The sequence below is a fragment of the Megascapheus bottae genome, chromosome 3, assembly GCF_031878675.1.
Source record: "Megascapheus bottae isolate mThoBot1 chromosome 3, mThoBot2.hap1, whole genome shotgun sequence".
Classification (NCBI taxonomy): Eukaryota; Metazoa; Chordata; class Mammalia; order Rodentia; family Geomyidae; genus Megascapheus; species Megascapheus bottae.
The window spans coordinates 49,680,122-49,700,053 of record NC_143511.1 but is presented as its reverse complement, the minus strand read 5'-3'; the positions used below and the strand labels follow the sequence as shown (position 1 = coordinate 49,700,053).

General features: G+C 37.3%; 1 protein-coding gene and 1 non-coding gene across 2 annotated transcripts in view; one reads left to right on the top strand and one right to left on the bottom strand.

The window, feature by feature from the left end:
• The window catches only part of Focad (focadhesin), a 250,753-nt gene that overhangs the window by 196,967 nt on the left and 33,854 nt on the right, over positions 1-19,932 (bottom strand). The window contains exon 5 of the mRNA XM_090330054.1: positions 8,147-8,251. Coding sequence (XP_090186180.1) covers positions 8,147-8,251 — 105 coding nt within the window. The remainder of the gene's footprint in view (positions 1-8,146; positions 8,252-19,932) is intronic.
• On the top strand, positions 6,512-6,639 carry LOC150065460 (small nucleolar RNA SNORA51). Its single transcript, XR_016535051.1, has one exon. It is a non-coding gene; the product is annotated as a small nucleolar RNA SNORA51 (small nucleolar RNA).

Genomic DNA, 19,932 nt, shown 5'->3' with positions numbered 1-19,932 from the left:
AAATTAAAAGCAAAGGCACATGGTAAAATTTCAAGGGGTTATGGAATATTTCAAAGAAAATAAGAAAATAAACCTTGAATATTTAACAAATCAAAAAACTGGGCTGGGAGTTTTGCCTAACGGTAGAGTGCTTGCCTACCATGGAGGAGGACCAGGGTTCGACTCCTTGGTACCACATACATAGAAAATAAAAGCTGGAAGTGGTGCTGAGGCTCAAGTGGTAGAGCTCTAGCACTCAGAAAGTCCAAGGACAGTGCTCAGGCCCTGTGCTCAAGCCCAGGACTGGCCAAAAAAAGAAAAAAATTATTCATCCTTGCAACCAAATATCAAATATTTAGAACAAAAAGGGGATATGTAAGAAGTCTGAAATAAAAGCTATCTTAGAAATAATAAAAAGAAAAACATGTTAACTAGTTTGAAAATGCTTAGCAAGTAGAAAATAATTTCTTAAGTTCTTGAAAACCATCAACTTGTGACAGAAGCCACAAGCTTGTTGCTCATAGATTGTAATATATGAACATATGTGCTTTGTTTGCCTATCCTGCATGTGTTTGTGTATGTGAGTGTGATGGGATTTGAACTTAGGGTCTGGGCATTATCCCTGAACCTTTTCCCTCAAGGCTAGTTCCCTACCACTTTAAGTCCCAGATCCACTTTAATTTTTCTGATGGTTAATTAGAAATAAGTCTCATAGACATTCCTGCAAGGAATGGCTTCAAACTGTATCCTCAGAGCTCAGCCTCCTGAGCAGCTAGGATTACAGGAATGAGACTCAAGCACCTGGCATATTCTCCATTATTTAAAAAAAAATTACAGCCAAGTGTCAATGGCTGTAGGTATTCAGGAGGGTGAGATCCAGAGGATCAAGATTTGAGATCAACGCTGGCAAAAAGTTCATGAAATCCCCTGCTTCACCCAATAAGCTGGGGGAATAGTGGTGTATACCTGCCATTATAGCTATTTGAGAGGTTTAAGATGACAACAGTTCCAGACCAAAGAAAAAAAAATGGTTGCAAGACCCCATCTCTTTCTCAATGGAAGAAGTCTGGCATAGTGGCATCCATTATCCTAACTATAACACAAAATGTAAATAGAATGACTGCTATGTAAAGTGAGATCCTATTTAAGAAACAACAACCAACAAGAGCACAAAGGCCTGAAGGTTGGTTCAAGTGGTAGAACACCTGTCTGTCTAGCAGGCACAATGGCTTCAGCTGTAATCCAAATGACATTTTTTACAAACTGAATAGATATCCTGCATTTCATGTCAAATCTTACATACATTGAGAGACCTAAAGAACTGGCAACACGGGCCAGGAGTTTGGCCCAGTAGTACAGTGCTTGCCTCCATGCACAAAGACCCAGATTCGATTCCTCAGTATCACATACATAGAAAAAAGCCGGAAGTGTGGTTCAAGTGGTAGAGCTCTAGCCTTGAGAAAACCCAAGGACAGTGTTCAGACCCTAAGCCCAAGCCCAGGACTGGCAAAAAATAAAAAATAAAAAAGTCATGCACCTAGAATTTTAGACTTTGTAAATGCTCTTCACTTACAGTAACCAAATATACTGCACTGATAGTGTCAGCCCCACTTAACTATCCCCAGCTACTCTCATTTAAGCCTACCTAAATGAGGACTACCTGAAAGGAGAATCCAACCAAGCAATATAGACATCATTAGTTACACATATTGTAATGTAAAGCCAAAGTGACTCCATCTTAGAACCAAGCAGCTATCTTAACCTCCAGATGGCCCAAGCCTTCCTGGAAAAATCACACAAAAAGGTATCCACCCCTTAACTAACCCCCTTGACTAACCCACCAAGAAGGAAGCTTTCACAGTTTGATTTTGAAACTTGAATTGTGAGCCAATCAGAATGCGCCAACTATGCTGTTATGTTTAAAACCTAAATGTTAACCAAGTATGTGTATGTTAAGCTGGAATTCCCCTAGTCTTGTTTACCTAGCATTATAAAAACTGCTGTAAAATTGAGCTCAGGGCCTCTTAGCGTCACTGGGCAACCGATGTGTGGAGGACCAAGCTTGAGCTTGCAATAAACGACTCTTGCTTATGCATCAATTGTGGCCTTTGGTAGACTTTTGGGGGGGGGGGGGTCTTGAAAATGGGCACAACAATAATAGGATGTTTTTCAAAGCAAAGTCAGTATGTCACTTGCATCCCAATCTCTATTAAAAGGGTATATTTTCTTTTTTAAAAAATGATATTTTATTTATTTTTAGGGAAACTATATTATTTTAAATACTTAAAGGGCCAAACTTGAGATGCAAGTAATTACAAATGCGTTAACTGAAATATGGTAGGTTCTAGAGAGAATTTAAATAATGTACTTCCTTAGAAAAGGAAAGTCAAAGCTCAACAAAATAAGCACCAGGAAATAGGTACTTTTTGTAAGGCGCGGGGTGGGGGGGGTGGTAAAAGGGGCAGATGAATGAAGAAGGAAGGTTGGGGGAGAATGCAGTCAAAAATTCATCATCTATACCACACAATTAAGAAAAGGGAGGGACAGATTGGATGAGAATTTTGAAAGGGGCAAGATTGATCAAGATGAATTATATTCATAAATTGCTTGTTAAGTGCCAACTCCTTTGTACACCTATTTAAAGATGATAATTTTTTAGAAAAACAAGTTGAAATCAGAATATTTCAACTATTGTTCCTTCTTAGGTCACAAAGACTAGGAGAGCTTCTAAGAGGGATTACTTAAATCTACCTTCTCCAGAAAAATAGTAAAAAGTTCCAAACTCCTCATACTATCTCATAGAGATAGAAAAATAAGAAAAATATCTGGGAAAAGGAAACTCTAAAACTCACCTATTTTCCTTGTGTTTTTGGTAGCCACATATCCATATTTTAAAATAATAAACAACAACCATCCTGGCCATATAGAACCATTATCTAGTGGTTGTGGGTCCACTAACAGCACTTCACTTGTTTATATTCCCCTAGCTCACAAAGAATATAGACAGATGATAACCGCTGCTCTTTCTTAGTTTTGTTTTTTAAAGCCATGTTACAGAAACATATCCAAAACTCTGAGTGTGAGTTTATTACGTACTTGAAGTATTGAAAGCCAGTGTCAATTCCTAAGAGGAACCTCTTACCCTCCTGATCCCACAGCCACGCACCCACCATACAAAACACTATAGTGTTGAGGCTATGGAATCATTTCACAGAACAAATTAGTGATCTCTTGCATTCTCTCTTGCATCTGCAATTGGCTTGCTCCCTTTAGATTGCTTTCCCTTCAGAATTATTCTATGTTCAGGCCTGGAGTTTGGCCTAGTGGTTAAAGTGCTTGCCTAGCATGCATGAAGACCTGGGTTCGATTCCTTGGTACCACATATATAGAAAAAGCCTGAAGTGGTGCCGAGGCTCAAGTGGTAGAGCTCTAGCCTTGAGAAAATCCAAGGACATACTCAGGCCCTAAGCTGAAGCCCAGGACTGGCAAAAAAAAAAAAAAAAAAAAAAAAAAAACCAGAATTATTCTATGTTCCTACTGCTGGCCTGTCCATTGTATGTACCTGACAATGTTAAGGCCAAGTAGGTGCCTTGGTTACTTAGAAACATCCAGACTGCTTGCCTTTCTAATAGGAAATGGAAGGAAATGGGACTAAGCCATTTAAGAGGCCCTTTTGTTTATCCCTTAAGGCTCCTTATAGCTCACATGTGATACCATCAAATTCTTGAGGACTAAAGAAGCAATTTGCTCCCTTGTGATCCACAAATGATCTACACCATATCACTGACCAACTACATAAACATGCTGATTTGTGAATGTTACACAAAACTACTCAATGAATGAGAATTTCTAGCAAGTACGACTGAGAAATTATTCTTAACACGTTGGCCAAGTTGTTTTCACACATGAGAAGTTTGAGACCCACCAAGCTAGTCTAATGCCAAACAGTCATTTACATAATGGCTCTCCATAAATATTACCAGTCTTATCAATTCAGGTGATTAATTCTGGATCTCTTAATATGCCTACTATCAAAAGACAGACCTCACACATCCATCTCCTTTTAGCTTCTCAAACTAGACTTCCTAGCCATACCTTGTGCTTGTTGCATTTTGAAAACAAGCCTAGAGTTAGGAAAAAAAAATAGCAGAAAACATAACAAGACCTTTGAAATACAAAGTAAAAATCAGGGTTAATAAAGTATTTTTAAAAATAACAAAGTAATAATGTTGTATTACATAAATTAATATGTATCTATGACATACAAACCCTCAGCCTAATTTTAATTATGTTCTAAAATCTAAGTGCCAGTGATTGTATATAGATTCCCTTCTTGAATACTTGTTTGTTAAATACATCATTTGAAATATGATGTAAAAATCAATGTTAATAAATTCTTTAAATATAAAATTTTTAAAAATAGCATAGTCTAAAAGGCTCCTTTAGGAAATGCATAGGATCCAAAAGAATCTACTGGCTTACATTCCTGGTCCTAATATGTTTTCCTGCCACCAAGCTGGGTCAGTCATGTCATGTATAATTATACACAGGTTTGTATAAGTGTGTTGGTACTAGGGCATGAACTCAGAGCCTTGAGCTCTCAATCAACATTTTAAAGTTGGCACTCTATCACTGAAGCCATACCTCCAGTCACCATTTTTGCTGATTAATTGGAGATAGTCTTGTGGGCTCTTCTGCCCAGGCTGCCCAAGGCATGAATCTCAGCCTCCTGAGCAGCTAGGATTATAGGCATGAGCCACTGACCCTAGACCCATGTTCAATAACCAATTATTCTATTTCACTGTGATTTAATCAGCCATTAGGACAAAAAGAAGAAAAACTTAAATGACAACAGTGTAGTGGCAAAGACCATGAAAACACAAATTGGCATCATACTAAGAAAGATTCCAATTACTTGTCATACTACTTCTATTTAAATTAACCTTCCAGCATAACCAGAGAATCTCTCAGTGGAGTTCCAAGTTCCTCATATCCTTTGCATGCTTTCATGCAAGACTCACTGGTTGCCTCTCAAGGCTGGATGATATTGCTACCAACATGTGACAAAGAAGGCTCTAAAACAGCATGACAATTTTATGCTTAACTCGGGTAATCATAGCTCTCTTGAGAGGAATCCGCTCTTCAGGCTCACCTCTCTTCTATTTCTGTCTTCCACAATTCCCACTGGAGGAACTTAAGGCTCTTATACACTCGATTACACTCTACTGATTTATAATGCCAAACAGCTATTCACATAAGAGCTCTTCATAAACATTGCCAGGTTATGCCAGCTCAGGTGATTGATTCTGGACCTCTTCATGTGCCACCTAGCGAAAGACAAACCTTATGTATCCAATTCCTTTTGGCAACTCATACTAGGCTCCTTAACTACACCTTGCACCTATTACCTTTGAAAACAAGATTATGACTACTAGAATCAATTACAAGAACAACTAAATTATAAGTAGGGCAACTGGCAGCGCATTTTTGACAAGTAAAGCCCCATCAGGCACACACACTGATGACAGTCAGTAAGAAAATGAGAGTAACTCTAATTTTTCTGCTTGACACAAATTTCCTTTCAAGGGTAGGAGTCATGGCTCAAGTTGTATGGCACTTGCCTAGAATACATAAGGCCCTAAGTTCAATTTCCAGTACTTCCAATACAAAAAAAAAAAAAGAGAGAGAGACAGTTTAGATCATGATATAATTTTGTACTTCTAGAGCTTACGAATTCACTTAGAAAACTTTTTTAAACGTAGGCTCTGATTGAAGCTACTATCATAACAAGCTGAGGTGTTGCTGATAGTATAACAGGTTCTATTACTCAAGATTTGGTGAGGCAGCGCCCGAATCAGCATGAACATTACCATAGCACTTGTAACAAAGGCCTCAAGACTAGTCCAGACCTGAGGAGAGAAGATTTCCAATTCAGCAAAGTCTTCAGTTGACCAATACACATATTATAGTGCATAACTAACTGTTGTCTTATAGTCAGAACCACCCAAGTTCCATTAAAGAAACCCTGCTAGGGCTCACAGCAAAAAACCTGGTTCAGTTGGCCTACAACATTGAAATGCTTCCATATTCCTTTGTGTTTTTAGCATATTTCAGTGGTTCTGATGAATAGTCAGTGTTCAGAACCAAAGGTTTAAAATATTTCACTAGATAGGAGGGAAATATTGACTAACAGGTAAGGGATGAGGAACTTCGTTTGAAGATGACAAAAATGTTCATTATAGTGATGGCTACATAACTCTGAATGTACTTAAACTACTGACCTGTACACTAAAGGGAAGGAAGGAAGGGAAGGAAGGAAGAGCGGGAGGAAAGGAGAGAGGGAGGGAGAGGAGGAAGAGGAGGAAGGCGGAGGAAGGGGAATGAAGGAAAGCAAAGTGAGGAGAGAAAAGAAGGAACAGAGAACGAAAACCCTATTTATCAATTTAGATGAATTTTCACTGCACATTTCATGTTTCTATATTTCCAGATAAATATATTTACTTTTGCTTTCCTTACTTAAAAATAAATTGGCGGTTTCCGGGTTCTTACCACAAGCTATGTTCTTACACTGACTGTATAGAAAGAGGAGGCAGAATAAACCTACCCCATATACTTCAGCCCCAGCCCTGTGCCTGGTCTGTATTGAATGGGGAGACATGGGCTAAGGGAAAAAAAAAAACTGGCAAGTTCACTGAACCATATTCTTTCAATTTCTCTATATGTTGGAAAATATTCACAAATCATACTTAAGGAAAAATATATAAATTGTGAATCTGATCCTGTTAAGCAAAATGGCTTAAGAACCTCTCAGTGATATAGTCATAAAAGTAAAAAAAGATTATAAGCAGCACTAATATATGGAAGACCACGGTGATACTTGAGATATGTGTACTTTTATAAAACAGAGAACCTAAGTACACATACAGGTAATAGGTAGCACCCTATTTTTGGAGATTCTCCCACAGCTGTGGGCACAAAAATCTCAAAGCCATAAATCCTGCAAAATCAAACTGGTAATGGCTCACAAGCACCTGCTTCATCCTATTAGAATAGTACAGGTCATGTAAGCTATAGTCTCATTCTTTAAAGCAAATATATTCTGTGTGAATCAAGTTGTTAACAAGTTCCTAAGACAACACAACTGGTTGCATGCATATTCTAGGTCCTCTGATGAGTGACTGTCTTCAGAAACAGCTTTCTGGAAGCTTACATGCAACAGATAAGATCACTGTCTCAAGGAACAAAGACTTAAACTATCTTGCAAAATCCAATGCATTTTATTGGTGTGGCTGCTGTAAATGTTTTTGTAACAATTATACTTTAGCATATTGTATAGCTGACAAAGAAAAGACCATTTAATAGTCCTTAACTGCTTACCTTTGCCTGGATTATAACACGCAGACATCAAGCTACAATTACTTTTTGTAGAAAGGAAACTTTCCCACCAAACTCAAACCCCCATGATTTAAGTACTTTTGCTCTATGAACTCTTCAGTATTCACAACATTGGGAAGATAGTTATATATTTTAAAGCAAAATAAATGACTTGAAACATTGGCAACATATTTTACTTCTAAGGAAGCAACCCTGAAACTCACATTGGTAACAATCAGCATGTTGTTAGCTCTTTCATTCTTCTTTTGTTTGTTTGATTTCTTTGTTTTTTAATGTTGTTGGTCATGAGGCTTGAACTCTGGGCCTAGTCACTGTCCCTGAGCTCTTTAGCTCAAGGCTAGCACTCTACCATGTTGAGCCACAGCAATGTTTCCTACTTTCTAGTGGCTATTGGAGATAAGAGTCTCACAGACTTTTGTGCCCAAGCTGGCTTTGAATCACAATCCTCAGATCTCTGCCTCCTGAGTGGCAAGGATTATAGGCATGAGCCACTGTTACAGGCTATTTCATTCTTTTAAGTCTTTAAAACACTAACGTTTTAAGAAGGAACCACAATCACTATGCACATATATATCCTGCTAAATGAAATGACTAATTTTTTAGTGGGTACATTATTATATTTTATTGTCAAGGTAATGTGTAGGGGTTACAGTTATATTTATCCAGTGGTGGGTACATTACTTCTTTTTATGAAATAACTAATTCTTACTGGATTATCTTGTCTTTGTTCATAACTTTGCTAACAATTTACTTTTGTTTAGAAAGCACTTACCTAATAGTGTATATGCCCTGAATATTCTTCACCCCACTTTGATCTTCCTTTAGAGCTTGCATTCGTAATAATTTCATAAGAGCGTTTATCAAGCCATGTGTATTCCTGTAAAAAAAATATAACATGTAAACATTTTAGAAGTGAGTATGTTAAGAAAGGGCTTAAGCCTACCTGCCTCCTCTCTTTTTTTTTTTTTTTTTTTTTTTTTATGGTGCTAGGGATGGTGGCAGAGCTTCAAGCATGCTAGCAAGGGCTCTACCACTAAGCTATGCCTATCATTTTAAATAATGGAACATTTGCCACCCACATTGAACAGTAGCCACCCACAAGCACCCAACTCATTCTATAGTACAGCCAGGACCCATCTAAAGAAGTAAAAAAGTTGCTGAAGAATCAAGCTACTTAACTATCAATCATCTTTCTATACTCTCTTGGGGGAAAAACAAATAAAAAAAAAACAAACATTAGCTCACATAAATTCAAGCTGTGACCACATCAGTTACCCATAATGAATAGTCAAGTCTTACATTTATAAATGTTAGCAGACCATGAAAAATAGCCAAATATATGAAGTAGATGGACCACTCAACAGAGCAGACCAAGAGAGCAATCAAAATAAATAACCCCCACTAAAAGAGAATTAATAAAAAGAAGAATAACACTAAATGTTTTCCTTTTCTATCAGAGGTAGGAGAATAACATACCTAAAAGAAAAATAGTATGCCCTTTTAAAGTAAGACTTCTCTTAGAAACTAAAAGAAATCGTAGAAATAAAAATACTTTGCTAAATAAAGAAAAGTAACTATTGTTTAATCATGGTTGTTAATATTTACTGAACATCTATTGTAAACTAATCAATTCTCCTTAGGGCCTAACATGTGTTACTATGTCATTTATTATTCAGAACAGAACAAACCATTGTTAACTTTAGAGTTAGAACAAGGCCTGGGCTTAAATATCATTTGAGGTATTGATGTTAGATGTCACTCAGGGTATTTTTTACTGGAATTTAAAGTTTCCTAGCCCATAGAAAGTTTGACCATACCATAGATTTGCGGTGTCCAATCCAGTACCTAAATGGCCACATGTGGCCAATGGGCACTGGTAATGTGTTTAGTCCAAAGTGAGATGGGTTACTAAGTACCAAAGTCATGCTAGATTTAAAAGACTTAAAAATAAAAAATAAAAGTAAAATATAACGTATAATTTTATGCTGACTACATATTGAAATATTTTTGATATAATGAATGACATGAAATGCAAATATTAAAATTAACATCATCTATTTCTTCTTACTTTTGTAATGTGCACAAGAAAATTGTGGCTTGCCTTTCTTTGTCTGTTATGTTATATATCTATTTCACAACACTGTTATAGATACTCAGTGGCTTTATTTCTAAGTAGATTATTTAAGGAGTGTTAAGGAAACCTTAACAGTCACAGTCTTCACAATGGTACATTTTTCTTTTATATGGTCCCTCTTATAAACATACAGTGTATATTCCTAGACAAATGTTCTGTGAAAGGGATCTTGTGCCTATGGTTTCTGTCTGTCCTATGTGGGTGCTCCAGTGAGCAGAGGACTCAATACTCCATGAAACATTTCCTGTACACATTGCCCTTTGTGTGCTAAAATTAGTTTTGCCCATATCCTCTAAATTGATATTAGGTCAATGCCATAATACTTAACAAAATGCCTAAGTTAATCCCATAGTAACACAATAAAAATTTTAAAAGAAATTTTAAAAAACTAAAATGAACTATAATTGCCTGTGTACATGACATTTCCATGAACCCCTCACCTTGGGTAATAGAAATATTGCCTTATTTCCTTCCTTTGGGGATGCCAATAACTCTTCTCAGAACCTTCTCTACGGACAATAAAGACTCCTTTGACTCCAAGGCTTAGGAAGAATCTTTCTCAAAAGCCTCAATTGGGGTGGGGGGGAGGGGAGGAGGGAGGGGGGGGACTGGGACTCCTTTTCAATTCACAACCTTTTCCTTTCATGAAATCTGGGCCTTTCTATAGTTAGATTCTAGACTATAAGGAATGGCTACTTAGGGCTGATGAAGTCCTTCACAAGTCTTCTCACTTTCCTTTACAGAGATCTAGAGATACTTCAGCACAAAAATCACATCTATCACCAGTTTATTAAGAATCTGTTCCTGAGTTTAAATATCTAGCCTCAGTCATGAAGGGCAGAATTCAATTTCCTCAGAGCCTCAATAGTCTGTCTCCTTCATGTATGAAATTCTCGAAAGCTAACTCACCAATATTGTCTTTTCAAAGTCAGTTCTTTAGGATAATACAAACTTTTGTGGCTGTACCTCTGGACTGTAAATGAGATTGTGAAATCTCAGGTGTATAACTATATTTAGCAAACAAAGTGTTATCATCACTGAGTGAGTTGGTGGCTCTCAGAATCAGTATGTAGCTGAGACGAGTCATAAAGGAGGTCTACTGCAGTTTGCTCAGAAGCCTTTGTCTTTTCTAGCCTTCAATGTGTATGCAATTAGAAATGAGGCCTAAAATCTGATTTAAGATGAAATGACTCTATTTGTATACAACTGGAAAAAGTACAGGCCCAGCCTTATATAGCTGTTTCCCAGGTCCAAAGATTTAGTTGAAATGATATGAATTTTAGACGCTTGCTTGTTTGTTTTCTGAGAAAAGTTTTCATTATATAGCCCAAATTGATCTTGAACTGGACTCAAAGGATCATCTTGTCTATTCCTGCCAAGAAGCTGGGATTACAGATGTATACTGCTATCACCTACTATCAGAATTCACTTCTCCAAGGCCAGGAGTCTGGCCTAGTGGTAGAGTGCTTGCCTAGCATGCACGAAGACCCAGGTTCCATTCCTTGGTACCACATACATAGAAAAAAAGCCGGAAGTCCAAGAACAGTGCTCAGGCCATGAGCTCAAGCCCAGGACTGGCAAAAAAAAAGGGAATTCTCTTCTCCAAAACAGAATGAAGCAATCTATACAAATCTATGAGGAAAGGGGTTATATGCCACTGTAAATCTAAACTTCCCATTTAAAAAAAAGAAAAAGGAGAGAACAATGAACTATACAATTTGATGGGAGTGGGGAGAATGGAAAAAAAGGAGAGAAGAGGTGACACTGTACAAAAAGAAATTATCTGACTTACTTAATTGTACTCAGTATCTGACTTACTCTTTATCTGACTGACTTAACGGTAATCCCTCCTCTATAATTCACCTTTATAGTAACAATAAACAAAGAAAAGAAAAGAAATTAGAGTACAATATGAGAATACAAGATTCTTAGACATAATACTCAACATTTTTCTTACAAAATTCTCTAGGTAAGCCAGGTACTGGTATCTCATGTTTGTAATCCTATCTACTCAAGAGGTTGAGATCTGAGAGGTATGGTTCAATGTCACCCTGAGAAGAAAAATATTTGAGGCTCTTACCTCCAGCTGACTAGCAAAAAACTGGGGGTAGAGGTATGGCTCAAGTGGCAGGATACAAGCCTTGAATGAAAAAGCCAACTGAGTTGTGTAAAGCTGTAACTTCAAGTTCATGTAAAAGCTCAAATTAAGCTCTAGTACTAGCATGTGTGTGCGCGCACACACACACACACACACACACACACACACACACACACACACGTTGAGTTCCAATCCTGAAATAGTATAAAAGAATGTACAATTGTTGCATGAACCTAAACAACAGTAAATAAAGGTTACTTCATAATATGTAAATTATATTGGGTTGTTTGTTTGTTTTTGTCAGTTCTGGGGCTTGAACTCTGGGCCTGGGCACTGTCCCTAAGCTCTTCAGTTCAAGGCTACCACCCTACCCCTTGAGCCACAGCACCACTTGCAGTCTTCTAGTGGTTAATTGAAGATAAAAGTCTCACAGACATTAGTGCTAGATCTGGCTTTGAACCACAATCCTCAGATCTCAGCCTCCTGAGTAACTAGGATTACAGGCGTGAGCCACCACACCTGGCCTTATTGGTTGTTGTTGTTGTTGTTGCTGTTTTAACACAGATGCTGATAGAATAGAAAAAATTCAAATGTAGACTACGAAGAACTTTGGGGTAGACTAGTTGTGGTGGCATACAAAGACAGGCACACATTCAGAGGTAAGAATATAGTGGACTAAAGTGAGCTGAAGGAGAAGTTAGTGAGGTCCTACCTCAAAAACAAACTAGGCAATGTGGTTCATGCTACTTAGAAGGCACAAAGTCTTTTATTTAGGACTTGTCTTAACCGTAGTTTAAGACGCACAAATACACACAAAAAAGTTACTAAATTTGAGAAAGTAGATTTCTGAGAAATGTTTTCAGGAACTGGAATTAACTTTTACACAGGCAAGCTGCTCAGATTTGTGGCATCCAAGTATTCAGACAGTTAATTAACAAATCAAAGTAATGGCTCTAATCAGGGCAAAAGGAACTGATTAGATATTACTAACTTATTCATAGTATAATGTGTTCAGAGGATATCATTAACCCCCCCCCCAAAAAAAAGGCTTTTCCATGAGCCTATTAGCTATTGCCACTTCAGCACAAGAATTGCATCTCACAGTCAACATGTCCAAAATTGAACTCATGCTCTCCCCACACACCTGGTCTTCCAATGTTCTCTATTTATATGTAGGGAAACCAAAACAGTAATCAAGATGTCATCTTTGCTCTGTCCTTTTCAGACATCATATTCAAACCACCACAAACACTTCATCCCCATATACTTTATAAATCTATTTCTTCCCCCTCCAGTTGAAAGGACCATCATCTCTCATGTAAAAAACAGCCACAGCCACGTAATCACCCTGTAAGTATGTGTCTCTACCTACCCCAAAGCCAACACTCCCAATACTGTATTCATTTATTTTCTTTTTTTCTATTCTCAAGGCTAGTGCTCTCCATCACTCTGAGCCACAGCACCACTTCTGGTTTTCTGGTGATTAGTTGTGAGATAAGAGTCTCACAGACTTTCCTGCCCAAACAGGCTTTGAATTGCAATCCTCAGATCTCAGCCTCCTCAGTAGCTAGGATTACAGGCATTACCCACTAGCACCAAGACATTTATTTTCTATTAATGGTAGTATTAGGGTTTGAACTCAGGGATTTGTGCTTTTCTGGGTCCTATAATCTGAGCCTCTCCCCAACTCTAATTTTTTCATCATTTCACAGCCACAGTGGTAAGTCTGGACCACTTCAATAACTGGGCATGGTGGTACATGCCTGTAATCCCAGACTCCAGAGAATGAAGCAAGAAGATAACCAGAGAGAGATCAACCTGGGCTACACAGTGAGACCTTTTTTGTTTGTTGGGGGTTTTGTCTCAAATAAAACACACACACACACACACACACACACACACACAAATTCTCACTTCAGTAGATCCTCTCTGCATCCATAATAAACACCAAATCCTCCAGATCACCCATCAGAGCCTACATTGTCTGTTGCCTACCTACTATCCCAGTCTCACCTGAAGCCACTCACCTCCTGCTTTGAACATTCATTCAGCCTTTCTAGCAGCCATCTTCTTCCCACAACAGACTTGCTTTATTGTATCCTATTACTGGAAATTCTACCCTCCCCCATTTACTAAGATAACTTCAATTCATTCCTTAGCCTCATCTTCAGTGTTGCTTCCTCAGGTAAGTATTCCCTGGCAACCATAAATCACAGGCAAGCCTTCATATTACAGATATTAATTGATAAAGTTTCACATGTGTAGTTTACAGAACTATAATTGCAAATGTAGAATTAAGTAATCATGGCAATCTGCCCTCTAAAACAAAAACACAGGAGTGTATCAATTATATCTCCTTCACCCACTGTGACATCACAGCACCAAATAAAGAATACAGAGATGATAAATGCACTCAATAAGTGTGTCTAGTTAATAAATGGCTCAATCTATATGGATATAGCAAAGGTTCCATTGTGGCTCCACTCCAGAAAGAACCTCCGAAGGTAATCTCTAGTCCTACCATTACATTACATAATTTTACACATACAAACTGAAATTGGAGTATCTGATCCCCTCATAATACCAAAGTGCATTATTTAGTTTCTTAATACATGAATATAAATAGTACTGCTGGTGGTATTGATAAAAGGCTAATAATTTCAGAAATTACACATTTAGCTAATAAAGAAGTTGGAAGTACTGGAAAAATTCATGTGTTATTAAACAACAAAATAGCCTTGTTGGAATCAGCTTTTTTTGATGAAATTTTGATAATTTATTTTTATTGAACACTTATTCTAATAACACTAACACATTGACTAATATTTAACCCATATACTTACAGCATTGAAACTTCCTGACAGAATAAAAGAAAAATATTCAGAGGTTATATTGAAATTTAACAGCTGTATTGAAGACAGTTAATCATGTAGCTAAATCAACCAGCCTAAAAATTAACTCCTAGAGAGATTTAGAAATAATACATTATATAATGTAAGAATAGCTGCAATAAATACCTTTTAGAAGATGCTATGAGAATATAGAAGCAGCCAAAAGAAAGATCAATAGCTATCTTCAGACATTATAAGCTAAAACAAAGGCATAGAATAGATTTTTCCCAGAGCCTCAAAAATGAACTAACCGTGATAACATTTAGTTGTAATCTTCCATCCAGAATTGTGAAGCAATACATTTCTGTGGTTTTACGATCACTTGTTATAGTAACCTAAGAAACTGATATACATGTCTGATATACATGTGGTGGAAGCCAAGAAATTCCAGTTTCTTCTGGCAGTCTCTTATACATAAGAGACAATAACTTAGGAGCAGGTGGTATCCTATGAACCAGTAAGCAGAGGAGATCAATCTACAGTAGGAGATTGGAATGAAACATACAGCCTCTAACCAATTTGCTTCTGAGGCCTACATATCTTATTCTTGGCTATATGGCACAATTTCTTATTTGAAATCATACAAAAATCCTCTTTATCAGCTCACTAGTTAAAGTGGTTTTCTGTAACTTGTAGCAAAAGATTTTACATATTCAGAACCTGCAAATGATACCCCTTCAATAAAGGTCAGCTAGAGTAAGTCCTTGAATGAGTGCCAAGAAAAGCTAAATTTACTCAAGAACCCTATAAGAGAGTGCAAGAGACTGCAAAACGGAACCAAAATTTCAGTAGTAAGAGACAAGGCAAATTTTTCACTGGGCATAAAAGCCAGGACTCAGGTCATATAAGGGTGTGAAGCAAAAATGATCCTGAAGAGTCAAAAAACTATTAAAAAATAAATAAAACAGACAGGTGGGGTGGGAGAGGAGTCCAAGTTGTATAAATGAGGATAATTAAAAACAATTGCTTTTCACTAGGTAAATATTATGGATCAGGATTGTGCATATGAATCATGCATTTCAGGTTTCCTTTGTTTGGGGCTAAATTCATAATACAATTATGAGAAAGCAAAGACAATACCAGAAGGAAAGAAAAAGAATAAAAGTTTAAAAAATAGGGTTTTTTTGGAGATTTTTGCTAAATTGAATGAAAATCTAAGTAGGTTGCCACAAGTCAGGAGGCTGATCCCTGTTGAATCATGGATCAAAGTCAGCCTGGGCAGAAAAGTTTATGCGATTCTACCTCCAATTAAGCAGTGAACAGCTAGAACAGATGTACGATTCAAGTTACAGAGCAATAGCTGACAATGAGTAAGAGCCCTGAGTTCAAGCCATGATACCACCTAAAAAGAGAGAGGAGAGGGGAGGAGGAAGAGAGGGAGAGAGGGAGAGAGGGGGGAAGACAGACAAGGGAGGGAAGCGGGGGGGGGGGGGGGGGGGGGAGGATGATGGGAAGGGAGAAGAGAAGAGAGAATAAGAAATATAATGCCACTGCGCTTTTCTTGAGAATCTTCTGTGTGTTTACTTGTAATTAACTGGAAAACAGCCAAATTTCTTCTGAAGCATTTTTCATTATAAAAATAGCATATGTTCAGAAGCCACTTTTCTTAGATCACCTAGTAACATCTTAGTATAAACACATGACTTTTAAAATGGAAGATTTTGTGACAACGCCTTCAGTCAGAACAAAAGACTTAAAAAGTGTCCTAGATGAGAAGAGTGGCTGGAATCATTTTTCTGTTTATGAGCGTCAAGCTGAGCATGATCTTGGGCTTTTAGAGGAAGAAAAAGGTTTGGGGGAAAAAGGAAAGGAGAACATCTGAAAGCAAGCTAATAGACTTCAAAGGAAAATGTAAAAGACACATTGGAGAGAAAAAAATATGGTCTACTAATTCTGGTACTCTGATAATAAAATGAACAACGAGATCAGTATATATATAAACCCTGAAGCCATTTCCAATTCATGAAGTAATATTCTATTATCCAGCTGCAAATTAAAGTATGCTTATCACTCCTAAACCTTGAAGAAAACTTCATAATTGCACACTTCCTTGGTTCTTCATCTCCTGCCAAATAAAAGAATTAAGTGAAATAGTACGGTAAGTCTTTAATAATACAAGAAGATATGAATAGTATGCCCTCTTGGTGGCTAGCCATTTTCTACATAACAAAATAGTTAAGTTTCCCAAGGAAGTAAATCATCACTAACAGAGAAGACCCTGACAGACAAAATGTACATAGACAATTATCATAAATCTTAGTTCCAAATAATTCTCAGAATCACTTCTAATCATCGACTTTCATTAATCCATGATCAAGGATTCTCTGTATGTAAGAGCTCTGACTATTCTATTACTATTCTATGATTTTATTTAAAAATAGACTGTAAGCATCTCAGGAAGTATAATTTCCCTCATATTAATATACTTTTGAGTCTCAAAATATATTAAACATAGTTCTTTCCCTGGCTAGAAGCACAAAAGCCACACACATCAAATGCTAGCCTAGTTTATCTAGAGTAAAACCTTCTTATCAAACTCGTTTTTTTTTTTTTAAGTGGGGGAAGGGAGGCAATTGAGCTGAAATTACAGGCTGTCATGACACCTCAATATGGAGAACTGAATACCTGGTTCCACAAGAGAGGAGGATTTTATTCACAATCCTGTTACTAAGCAACTATAACAATGGCTGCATGAGCTTTCCAGAGGCTAGCACATTAAAGGAAAAAGGAAAAAAGAAAGAAAATGGGACACTTCTAGCTATGGGAATCTTTAGCTCAAGATAAAGTCAATGTAAAAATAAAACCAACACAAACCAAAAACAATCTAAACTCAAAATGTGCAATCCCTCAAAGGACAAGTAAAGTGTATGCTACTATATATCATTCACTTTAAGTTCAGTTTTGGTTAATTTCAAAACTCATATTCAATGGGTAATAATGATTTCCTTACTTTGTGTTCTTTGTGGTCCCTTCTTTGTTTCACCCTCCCCAGGGAAGTAATTTTTTCCCCAAATTTCCTTACTGATTAAAAGAACATTTTAGAGGCCTTAAATCCATTTCTTTGTTTACAGAAGCTATAAAAGCTAGTTTACAGTTGTTTCATGTTGCCTCAGCTTTGAACCAAGAACACTCTAGGACATCAAACTGTTCCTTTGAAGACAACAGTCTCTCAAACAGAGCCAGACACTTTCCCAGCCACTCCCTTAAACTGAAACAACTAGAGCACTGAAAATGTCAAGCCTTTTTCAAAGATAGACTATACAATGAAGCATGCTCTGAACCAAAGTCTCACAAATTATGGGCTGGGTTTCAGATGTGGGGTAGACTTCTATCTCCATCCTTAGGTTACTTTATAGACTAGACCTGCAAGAACCAATAAGCAGGCTACAGGACTGTGAAAGATAACCTCAATCACTATCTTCTCTAAATATCTATTCTATAAGAAGCTTCTGGCTACTGGCTTTTTCTCCCCCTACCCCCATCCATTATTCCCATAGCTTTAAAAATACAAGCCTAGGAGATGGCAAAATGGAAAGATAAGGTTTTAGAATTACTGTTTTAAATCAAAGATAAGCATCATAGGGCAAGCAGTTTTCTCAAGGTGCCTCTGGATTCTGATAAAGCTCTATTTTAAGAATAGAAATCAGAGACAATTAGGAACTTAAGTAACTAGAAATGGAAAGCTAGTGTCTCAGATAAAATCATTCCTGCTTTTAGGTCAAAGACAGAGTTTATGTCCACAAGATCCCCTGAGGAACATTTGTAAGAAAAGGCTGTGTGGGTCTTCTGTTTTCAATTAGCTTATGTTTTTCAAACTTGATTCTCATTTTGTTTGTTCACAAAAGCATACACAATGCTAAGTTTAGTCTTTATAATTGCTACAAACCTCAAAGTTCTGCTACTTAAAATAAAGCAAAAGAAGAAAATTTTGTCTCTGACATACAAGTAATTATAACTTCTTCTGGCAACCATAGAGGAAATTTAGCACTATATGAAACAATTTATGATCAAACTGTTTCAAAAATTAAACTGAAAGCCAGTCATAGTAGCACAAGCCTTTAGTCTTAAGAGTTCAAGAGGCTGAAGTGAGAGGATCACTTAAACCCAAGAGTTTCAGATCAACCTGGACAACATAGCAAGACTTCATTTCAAACAGCAGCAACAAAACAAAAATGAAATTGACTGGCTTCACTGGCTATAGAACCTATGATCTCTGAGGCTAACAATTTAAACTACATAAACTTAGATGTGACTTTTTTTTTTTTTAAAGCCATATGGGCTGGGACTTTGGCCTAGTGGTAGAGTGCTTGCCTAGCATGCATGAAGATCCAGGTTCAATTTCTTAGTATCACACACATAGAAAAGCTGGAAGTGGTGCTGTGGCTCAAGTGATAGAGCTCTAGCCTTGAGGAAAGGCCAAGGACAGTACTCAGATCCTGAGTTCAAGCCCCAGGACTGGCAATAAATAAATAAATAAATAAATAAGGCCATATTTTCACTGTGAAAAAATCTAAATCTGGGCCAGGAGTATGGCCTAGTGGGAGAGTGCTCGCTGAGGATGCATGAAGCTCTGGGTTCGATTCCTTGGTACCACATACACAGAAAAAGCCAGAAGGGGTATTGTGGCTCAAGTGGCAGACCACTAGCCTTCAGCAAACAGTGTCCAAGGACAGTGCCCAGGACCTGAGTTCAGATCCCAGAACTGGCCAAAAAAAATTTTTTTTAAAAAAACTGATTTGTTTATCATAAAACTCAAGGCTTTCTTCCATCTTAGCCATGAACTTTTCAAGACCTTAATCATTAATCAATCATTATTCAATGACGCACTATATTTGTTCTTATAAAAGACTGGAAATAGCACAGGCTAATAAGTTATGGTTCATCTGTACCTTAGAATGTTATATAGCTATAAAAAAAATTTAGAAACTCTTGAGTCAGGAGTGTGGCCTAGTGGTAAGGTGCTTGCTTAGCATGCACAAAGCCCTGATTCAATTCCTTGGTACCACATACACAGAAAAAGTCCCAAATGGTACTATAGCTCAAACAGTAGACTGCTAACCTTGAGAAAGCTCAAGGACAGTATCCATGCCCTGAGTTAAAGCCACAGGACAGGAAAGGAAGGAAGGAAAGAAAAAAAAAATAGAAACTCTAAATATTTTATGGAATAATGTCGTGATAAAACACCTTGGTATGAACAACATAAAGAGATGATCCAAGAGAATGGAATATATTTCCTACTTAAAAACTACATGGTTTGGGGCTAGAAATTTGGCCTAGTGGTAGAGTGCTTGTCCATAGCACCACATACACAGAAAAAGTCAGAAATGGTGCCATAGCTCAAGTGGCAGAATGCTAGCCTTAAGGGAAAAAAAAACCCAGGGACAGTGCTCCTAGGCTCTGAATTCAAGCCCCAGGCCTGGCAAAAATAATAATAA